At 45.9% G+C, this 8,827-nt stretch overlaps 4 protein-coding genes across 4 annotated transcripts; 2 read left to right on the plus strand and 2 right to left on the minus strand.

Moving 5' to 3' along the window:
* The first annotated feature begins 271 nt into the window (after nucleotides 1–271).
* On the plus strand, nucleotides 272–3,088 carry LOC109542404 (gastrula zinc finger protein XlCGF57.1). Its single transcript, XM_019911622.2, has 10 exons — nucleotides 272–560; nucleotides 726–908; nucleotides 965–1,156; nucleotides 1,250–1,336; nucleotides 1,392–1,608; nucleotides 1,664–1,868; nucleotides 1,919–2,072; nucleotides 2,134–2,329; nucleotides 2,379–2,583; nucleotides 2,636–3,088. Exons 1-10 carry the CDS (start codon nucleotides 411–413, stop codon nucleotides 2,886–2,888), a joined length of 1,842 nt encoding a protein of 613 aa, XP_019767181.2. The 5' UTR covers nucleotides 272–410; the 3' UTR covers nucleotides 2,889–3,088.
* LOC109542403 (another transcription unit protein) lies at nucleotides 3,075–5,641 on the minus strand. Its single transcript, XM_019911621.2, has 9 exons — nucleotides 5,381–5,641; nucleotides 4,783–5,328; nucleotides 4,542–4,723; nucleotides 4,304–4,494; nucleotides 4,056–4,251; nucleotides 3,824–3,996; nucleotides 3,557–3,772; nucleotides 3,308–3,500; nucleotides 3,075–3,255 (listed from the first exon to the last, which is right to left on the minus strand). The coding sequence occupies exons 1-9, from the start codon at nucleotides 5,491–5,493 to the stop codon at nucleotides 3,140–3,142; spliced, it is 1,926 nt and encodes a 641-aa protein (XP_019767180.2). The 5' UTR covers nucleotides 5,494–5,641; the 3' UTR covers nucleotides 3,075–3,139.
* Nucleotides 5,642–5,731: 90 nt separating this feature from the next.
* LOC109542407 (transmembrane protein 43 homolog) lies at nucleotides 5,732–7,522 on the minus strand. The gene is made up of 6 exons (XM_019911624.2): nucleotides 7,151–7,522; nucleotides 6,871–7,094; nucleotides 6,684–6,815; nucleotides 6,457–6,628; nucleotides 6,117–6,405; nucleotides 5,732–6,060 (listed from the first exon to the last, which is right to left on the minus strand). The coding sequence occupies exons 1-6, from the start codon at nucleotides 7,250–7,252 to the stop codon at nucleotides 5,867–5,869; spliced, it is 1,113 nt and encodes a 370-aa protein (XP_019767183.1). The 5' UTR covers nucleotides 7,253–7,522; the 3' UTR covers nucleotides 5,732–5,866.
* A 1-nt stretch (nucleotide 7,523) lies between these two features.
* On the plus strand, nucleotides 7,524–8,377 carry LOC125502971 (beta-galactoside alpha-2,6-sialyltransferase 1-like; the record flags this gene model as incomplete). Its single annotated transcript, XM_048662590.1, is given in 1 exon segment — nucleotides 7,524–8,377. A coding segment is annotated over 1 exon segment (673 nt), but the record flags the coding sequence as incomplete, so codon positions are not given.
* Between the last annotated feature and the right edge of the window lie 450 nt (nucleotides 8,378–8,827).

Below are 8,827 nucleotides of genomic sequence, written 5' to 3' on the forward strand. Positions count from 1 at the left end.
ATTTTTTTGTATAACCTGATTATAATTTATTTATAATTAATATGCTCCACTGTAAGCAATACATTAAATTTAAATAATGCAGTCAATTTCAGGTCATAATTTTTCCAGTCCACTAATTAAAATCAATTAACCAGCATTTTTTTCAAGAATATTTCAATAATAAATCATCCCATAATAATGCAAATGAAGTCATCAAACATGTTACATATTTTTGCACCGTGTTGTTTGCGAGAGACTTGCCACGCTGCCATATCTGCTGGTTTACGCGAGGCAGGGCATTGACGTCAGAAACAGCCCAGACAGGAATCAATCGGTTCTAACCTCTGCTGTTATTTTGGTAAACAAGAAGCTTTAAAGGCCCTCTTTTTGGGGCGATTTTCACGAACGATGACTGGTGGCTGGTGGCAGGAATGATGGGGCCCCCTGCCGTCGACCGTTCCAGCCTATGCAGGGCCTGCCTTTCCGAGCACCCCTCAATCTCACTGTTTAGGAATGTTTTGGACGAAGACTCCAAAAGCTGCACATTTGCTGAGACTTTAATGCAGTTCACATCTTTGCAAGTGAGCAGTCTTTTCAATTGGGCCTGCGAAAGATCGAGCACACTCACTGTGAATGTTATGGGAATAATCGTATTGTTTTTATAGTTCATAGATCGCTAATATCTAGTGTTTAAGCATCGATGAGCCAGGGGCTCAGAAACATTTAGCATCTGCATTAATTTGCAGATCCTGGCGAATGACGGACTACCAGAAAACATTTGCAACAAGTGCGAGACTCAGATCATATCGTTTGTGGGGTTTATTCGTACCTGCGAACTTTCACATTCCAAATTACTGGCGTGGCCCAGTGTTAAGGACGAGAAGAATTTGGAAACTATCAAAAATGAAGCTGAAGAAAACAGTTGCGAGGTAATCCGGGAGGTGCGTAACTAAAACTAGCTAGTGAGTAATTGGGGCGTTTCCAGGCAAAAAAGGCCAAACCTAAGAAGGGCCGCTGCCTCAAAGCTCTGCAGTTCACCTGCGACACGTGCAGCAAATCCTACAAGTTCCAGAAGAATCTGGATCGACACAAATGCATCAAGTTTGAGGCGGTTGATAAAGGGTTGCCCAAGCGGATGGGGCTGAGAGAGCGCAAATCCAGTCTTGGAGACAACCAGGTAAGTAGCAACCTAAACCAGCGAACATTGCTTGTTGCAAAACCACTCTAAAGTTCCCAATTGTTCACTTTTGCGCCTAATCCCGAACCGCAGATAAATGGGGGCTTAAAGATGGAAGAAGAGGCTGCTGAGCATGTAGAAAATGGCATTGATGGGCCAGAGGAAGACGCTTTCGAGCAGGTAAGTTTCACTAAACGAGCATACAAATCAATAAATTAATTGTGGGATTTGCAAGGACAATTCGTTTGAACCCGCCCATCAAGGCACATCAGACGACTCCGATTTCGAATCAGAGTACAAATGCGAAAAATGCAGCAAAACGTTCAAGTACAAAAGCCTGTTGGTTGACCATCAGGAGCAGCACAAGACTGACCGGCCTTTTCTGTGCAATATTTGCGGAAAAGACTACAGCGACAAATGCGGGCTGAGGAGCCATTTAACCACCCACTCAGGTACAAGTAGAGGTTTTTTGCCAAACAATAGCATTAGTCTAAAGTGTGCTTGCAGACGATCGGCCTTATATGTGCAAGTATTGCGGCTCGCGGTTTCGGACTCAGGGAGCGGTTCGCGTGCATGTGAGGACCCATACAGGGGAGCGGCCATATAAATGCAGCCACTGTCCCAAGTCTTTTGCGCAGGCCGCAAATCTGCAACAACATGAACGAGTGCATACTGGGGAAAAACCCTATGAGTGCAAAATCTGCGGAAAACGGTACTTTTTCGGGGGGTTCTCATTTTATTTGCTCATAATAACTCTTGCAGCTTCAATCATAGCGGTAAATTGAAGATTCACTTGCGATCCCACAGCGGGGAGAAGCCTTTTGGTTGCCCCTATTGCGAAAAATGCTTTGCCATGAAGGAGACCCTGAAGAAGCACATTTGGACCCATACAGGGCAGCGTCCAAGCAACTACAAGGTTAGCTGGTTGGAATTTTCATGTCGCCTTTTTTAATATAACTACTATTCCAACATTTCAGCCTAAACCACGGCCTGATACTAGTCACATTATTCCCAGCCATGAGTGCAGCATTTGCCACAAAATGTTCAAGTTTGCGGCCAATCTCAAGGCGCACATTCGACGGCACAATAAGGAGAAGCCCTATCTGTGCAGTTCCTGCGGGAAATCGTTTTCCGAAAAGCATGGGCTGACGGTGCATTTGAATACACATACAGGTAAAATGTGCGATTTTCTGGGGGTTTAAGTGAATGAGAGTTGTTGTAGGTGAGAAGCCATTTGCGTGTATGATGTGCGGGGCGCGGTTTACCGCGCCTACGGCCCTCAGAGTGCACGTGCGGCGCCATACTGGCGAAAAGCCCTATAAATGCGACGTGTGCTCGAAGAGCTTCTTCCAGCCGAGCAATCTGATCAGTCACAAACGATCTCACACTGGGGAAAAGCCCTATGAATGCAGTCTGTGCAACAAAAGGTTAGTTTTTGTATTGCTAGTAATTACCGATTTAGTAATAAAAATTTGGCAGGTTTTCCGCTAGTAACAAGCTCAAAATCCACATGAGGATGCACAGTGGGGAGAAGCCCTATCATTGCCCCCATTGCGATGAGAGCTTCGCTCGGCGCGACGTTCTTACGTGCCATTTGCGCAGACACACGGGCGAAAAACCCTACACGTGCAAAATATGCCATCAATCCTACTCGCATAGTGGCACTTTGTATACCCACATTAAGACCCAGCATAAGATGAAGGGCCACGACTTGTCTGCCTTGGAGTTCTGAATGTGGTAACGTTGCATGCTTTTTAAATTCGTAACCGTTCTTCGGTTTACAGTATATTCTATGCAAAATTGGCGTCATTTTCGCGCTTCAATCACACTGTACGTGTTGGTGGTTTTGTACTATAAGGCCTAAATGTGTTTGATGTGAAACGTGTGTATTCCAGACGAGTGTATTTAAAAATATACGTTTTTAGATTTAAACTTCTATTTCCAGTACTTACAACAACAAGTACTGACAACACTAAATCCTAATTAGTCGCTGCCGCTCTCCTCGTCTGAATCCTTGAGGGCCGCCCTGGCCTTGTCGCTCTTCCTGCCTTTCCTCGTCTCCACATCCGATTCATCCTCATCGGACGAGTAGATGTTTGCTAAAATCAACTCAACATTAAACCCCTGGCTGATTTGTGCGATAAAAGGAACCTTTAGAAGCAGCAGCAGCAGCAGCCGCGCCTTTATATTTGTTCTTGATGGCGCTGATAGAAATGGCGCCTTCATCATCGCTTCCATCTTCCTCTCTAAATGAATCCCGAGCGGCGTGACCTCGAGCCACAGAATCGATCTTCTTCCGCGCTGTTTTCGGTCGGGCAGTCTGCCGCAGTTTTTCCTCCTCTTTCTGTAACAAGAACAGAATTGCAGCTCTAGCCTAGCAATGGAAGCGCGCCGACTTACCTTGAGCCGCTCCGCCCGATCGTTATCGGGATCGACGCCCACTTGGGAGAGTATCTTGATGCCAGAGGTTTTTTGCGATCTATCAGCCAACGAAAGTGTCATTTTCCTATGCGTGAAACTTTCAGTAGAGTGCGGCCGGAAGCTCAGCTTCGTTCTGAAGACCGCCTGGCCTTGCAGACCAGTTCCTTGTCGTATGAACAGATGGTTGTGGTCGCCCTGCATTCAACAGCTTTTGTGCGATGTGGTAAAGAAAATCGCGCTATTTACCTGCAAGGGTTGTCGGTAGACGTCGAAGATTTCCGAGCCCAAGTGTAAACTATACGAGCCATCCGACCAGCGCACAAAGCGGGCGTTGGATTCTTTCTGGGTGTTTCCGTCGTTGTCTAGAACGTCCCGCCATCGTATCGTGTTTTCTACTTTCAGCTTCAGCCTTGCTCTGCCTGCGAAAAACAACCCGTTTTTAGTTAAGAGCAGGAAATACTTAAGGTGCAGCTCCCACCTTCCTCATCCAAAGTCTCTTCTTCATCAATTTCATCCTCGTATGTTTCCGGGTCGAACGGTCGGGTTTCTACTGACAGGAAATTCGGCAACTTTACAAAGTTCAAGTCTCTACCCAAATCGCAACCAATCTTCGGCACTTCCACATCGATTCTGGTTTCTGGAATGGGCTCGGGATCGTGTTCCTTCTCGATTTCCTGCAAATTAGCTTTACGCATAAAGAAGCTGGGCTTTACGCATCAAGACTACCTCATCGCCTACGCGTCTGAAGTCTTCCTCGCCAGATATTCTATCTGCGCTTTTGCTGCGCGACCGACTTCTAGATCTGCTCCTGCTTCGGCTTCTTTTGGCCTCCTTATCCGACTCAGCCTTTTGCCTCTCGTCATCGCTGTCGTCGCTTATATCGTCGGCGTCGCCGAAAATTGCCGCCGCACTAACATCTAAGAAAGCTGATTAGTACAGGGCCTTGCACAACGGAACTCCTTACCTTGCTCTTCTCCTCCTCCTCCTTGTCCTCCACCGTCTGCAGTATCCCCAAACTCATCCTCACTCTCCGAGTCGATTAAACCCCCCTTTTTCTTCACCGGTTTCTCCACAGAACTGTCTCGCTTCTCACTCCTAGGCGACACGTGTTCATCGATTTCCAAATTGGGGGTGTTCGATCTCGATCTGCAAACGCGTAAAATCGATTGGAATCATTTGGAATAAACCATAAAACTCTCCCTTACCTGCTGTGGGACCTGGCCTTGGATTTAGACCTGCTTCTCGACTTCGATCTAGATCTGCTCGTTGATCTAGCGACGCTCTTTGACTTCGATCTTGACCGAGATCTTGATCTGAGCTTGGATCTAGATCGGCTCGTCGATCTAGATCTGGACCTGCTCGTTGATCTTGCGGCGCTCTTCGACTTGGATCTTGAACGCGATTTGGATCTGAGCTTGGACTTTGATCTGCTTCTAGATCTGGATCTGCTCGTTGATCTTGCAACGCTCTTGGACTTGGATCTGGACCGGGATCTAGAGATGCTTTTTGATCCAGACCGAGACCTTGCAACACTGGCGGACTTGGACCTTGACCGGGACCGACCTGAAGACTTCACAGGCGACCGCGATCGGTTTCTGAACCGTTCCCTTGATGTGGATCTAGATCTGGACTTGGCTATACTTGGGGATCTGGACGTGCTCTTCGACTTGGATCTGCTTCTAGACCGAGATCGGCTTTTCGACTTGGATTTCGATCGCGACCTAGATCGGCTCTTGGACACTGATCTGGACCTAAAGGATTAGAACTTTAGACCTGATGGGGCTTTTCGATTGGTTCACTTGCCTTGACTTGGGAGAATCCGGCGAATTTGAGCCGGACTTTTGATCTGGATCAGTGGGGCGTCTGGCCGAGATGGAGCTCCGGTTGGATTCATTGTCCGAACCACTATCAGACATTTTTTGTGTATTTTTCTCGCGATCTTAAAAATTCGTTTGTTTACGACTTTCCACGACTAACCTCAAAACAAGCGTCACAACAATCAAAAGGTTTTATAGACGATTATTTGGCAACGTCGCATAGTTTGCCTGTTGATTTTGCGAAAATTAAATTTTTTAACATTACTTGCTTCCAATAACCAACAATTAAAGATAATATATACTAATCCTTCCTCGATAAACTGCGAATAAAAAACAATTTTTAGCCAAAAGTGTACTGAAAATAACCAATTAAAATCACTTTGGGCTAAAAAAAAACGCACTCGAAAAACAATCCACTTCACCAACAGAAAGCAAAGCTTGACTAGAATATCACCATTGGAGGATTAGGCCGCTATCGATACTCTCCAAGGATGGAGTAGAGCAATGGGCTGAGTGAGGCAAAAATCAAGCTAGCCCCCAAAACAGGCCGATATATGATCCAGACTAAGGATACGAAAAAAAGGTCCAAGGAGGCCGCAAACAGAAAGTTGTTGAAATCGTGTGGGCTGCCGCTCAGTAGATTTTCCAGGCCAGGCACTTTGTTGACTGAAAACCATTAATACTGGCCGATGTTCGAGTTTCTACAACATTCAGTTACTTACAGATGATCTTCAAAAGGCCACACCAACATAAAGTGGCGGCGTAAAAGGTGAAAGCGCTCAGAAAGCGCAACATCCACGTGAATATCCTCACATCCTTGTGGGCAGCTGCAAATATTTGATCTTTGTTTAGAGTGCCGCTCTCGACTAGAGCCAACTTTTGCCCGTTTGTGGTCTTATGGGCGACCAACCAGCCCTTCTCGTGCTTCGCTACTATTGAAACTGGCTCGTCATGGGCCCCCGCGTAGTAGAATTGAATGCGAATATCGCCAACTTCCGGATTGAAAACGTCCTAAAACCCCCCAATATGAGGCCTATATTGCATTGAGAGCCAATGACTTACGCGGCAATGATAGTAGATGCCCAAATGAAGCTTGATGTCGTCTCTGTCCGGGCGTTGGTCGCCAGAAATCACCTCAAACTGCTTGAACTTCTCTAGCAGTTCGCTGCTTAGTTTTATTTGGCCCACCCTGGCTGAGGCCGAGGTGTAAATTTGGGTTTTTATGGGCATTTTGCTGAAATTGACTTGAATTTGCTTGAGGGTCTATTTAGAGTCAGCTAAGGTATTACGTGGGGTTTTCATGGCCTTGGCGAATGTAAAAGCTGCTGCTATCCACTAGTTTGTCGCGCCATTCTGTAACGTAGTAGTAGTCTTTGCCATGCATATCCTGGCTGGAAGGCTCAACATCGTCGCTTTGGGAGCTGAAAAAGCACGCTAAGTTTGAGCAACAATTGGGCTGCTCTCAAGTGATCTTACGCGTAATTTTCCACCCATTGAAACATCTGGACGCGGCGCTTTAGCCTGGCAGCTGCAACTGCTACTCCATACTCTGGATCAGTCAGGGGCTCATTAATAACCAAATTGCCAGTCAAATGGATCAGCTTTCCATCGTTTTCTTGTAGCCACTGATCGTCAGGATCGATGGAAACCGTCTCCAAGTGCATCACATCCAGAGTATTGTGCCGATGCACGGCCCGCAGCTAGCAAAATATCCACATAAGTTTGGGGCCTACATGTTAGCCTCGAACTTTCTTACTTCGTTCCATCCTATCAAGAGTAAGCCAGCGGAGAATAGCAGGAGCCCTATCAGCGAAACTAGCCAGGTGCGCCTCAGCTCTTCCGCAAGCCCTGCTTCCATTGACGCAGCTATCCTAGGGGTGTTTTCAATCAATCGCAGGGTGGAATGAACGCATGTCCCACTAGTGACCTAGATTGCAAGGGGTTGAGTGGCTGGTACCCGGTTTCACTATTTGCCCCGTTTAAAAGACACACGGTTTTTTTCCAATGGATTTTCTGTTAGTTGCAGTGAAAAGAAATCGCGGAATAGTGTGAAAAGCCTCAGAATCGACAAAAATTTAGCAGGGTAAATATAACCTCCACAACTGACAGGCTTTGCCCACATAACCTGACTTAACGGGGCAGGTTGTGCGTGTAGTGGGCGGAGTCGGATCTTTTACTTCGGCGCTGGGCGTGGTCTGTTTGAATGGAGGGAACGTTTTCAAAACACAGTGTTTTAATTTATGCGTTTGAAAATAATTTCTGAGGAAAATTCAGTTTTTAATCCAAAAAGCATTTTTCTTCTAAGGTAAAATGCGCTGCTCCACAGTCAGTTGGGTAGTTTTCATCAATTTAATGCTATTCGGCATGGGCAGCTATTTCTACATGGTGTGGCAGTACCGGCAGAGCCCCCCAAAGCAGAGCTTCCCCAACATTTCCACCTACGACAATCAAATCTTCTTATACAATCGGGGGTTTCTCCCCAACAAAAAGCCCACTCTTCTATGGCGCACCAAGCATGCTTCTCCCAGCAACGTTACTTACGTAAAGCGTTCTATGCCCAGGTTTCCCAGTTTGCATAGCCATCAAGCCCAATTCGACGGTAAATTTTACACTTGCTTGAAGAATGAGAGTGCCGAAGAATGTCGGAAGAAAACTTCGCAATTCAAGAAGAAGATTCTCGTTCAGTTGAGCAATTCCGTGATGGAGGAAAGCAATGTTCTGAAGCAGGGAAATAGCAATAATAGTTACAACGTGCACTATGCGGGGCCTCGGGAGGACTTCAACGATAAACCGCCCAAGCAAGTGCTGTGTGAGCTCCTCAGTACGAAGCTGGAAACTTTGAGGAGGGCCGACATCGCTTCAACCGAGCCTTTGAGGGCTTCGATGCCGAAGAGGCATTTTTTTGAGAACAGGATCTTCAATAGTTGCGTTGTTGTGGCCAGTTCGGGTGCCTTAAAAGGTTCTAATATGGGCAAGTTTATTGGTGAGTACCTACCTAACTACCATGAATCGAAGTTCGGATTTTGGTTGTTTTTCCTTCGACTATTTTGCAATAATCCGTCCCTTAGCAAGGGAAAAAGCGTTTTGCTTCAATGGAATAGCAAGCAATTTTAAATTTAACTTTAACTTTATAACTGAATTTTGGAAAATCAGTTTTCAAAGCGTTCATTAGCAAATCAGTGGAGATAAGTGCGATCGCAGCTTAGTGTGCAGAAATTCGCCAAAAATCAGGAAAATCGGAAATTCGAGCAAACTTTTTGGACGTTTTAGCCGAAAGTTTAGTACTTCGAGTAGCGCAACAGGTTAATTCTTATCTGTGCAGATTTGGGAAAAAATAATTTTCGAAAAAAAGAGTTTGCATAGTGACTAAATCGGGTATTACAGACTGAATTAGAAATTCGTCAAAAATTAGAAAGGAAAGCTGCTAGAGTGA

Source organism: Dendroctonus ponderosae, unplaced genomic scaffold, assembly GCF_020466585.1.
Source record: "Dendroctonus ponderosae isolate FM_Combo_2020 unplaced genomic scaffold, Dpon_F_20191213v2 Dpon_F_20191213_11, whole genome shotgun sequence".
NCBI lineage: Eukaryota > Metazoa > Arthropoda > Insecta > Coleoptera > Curculionidae > Dendroctonus > Dendroctonus ponderosae.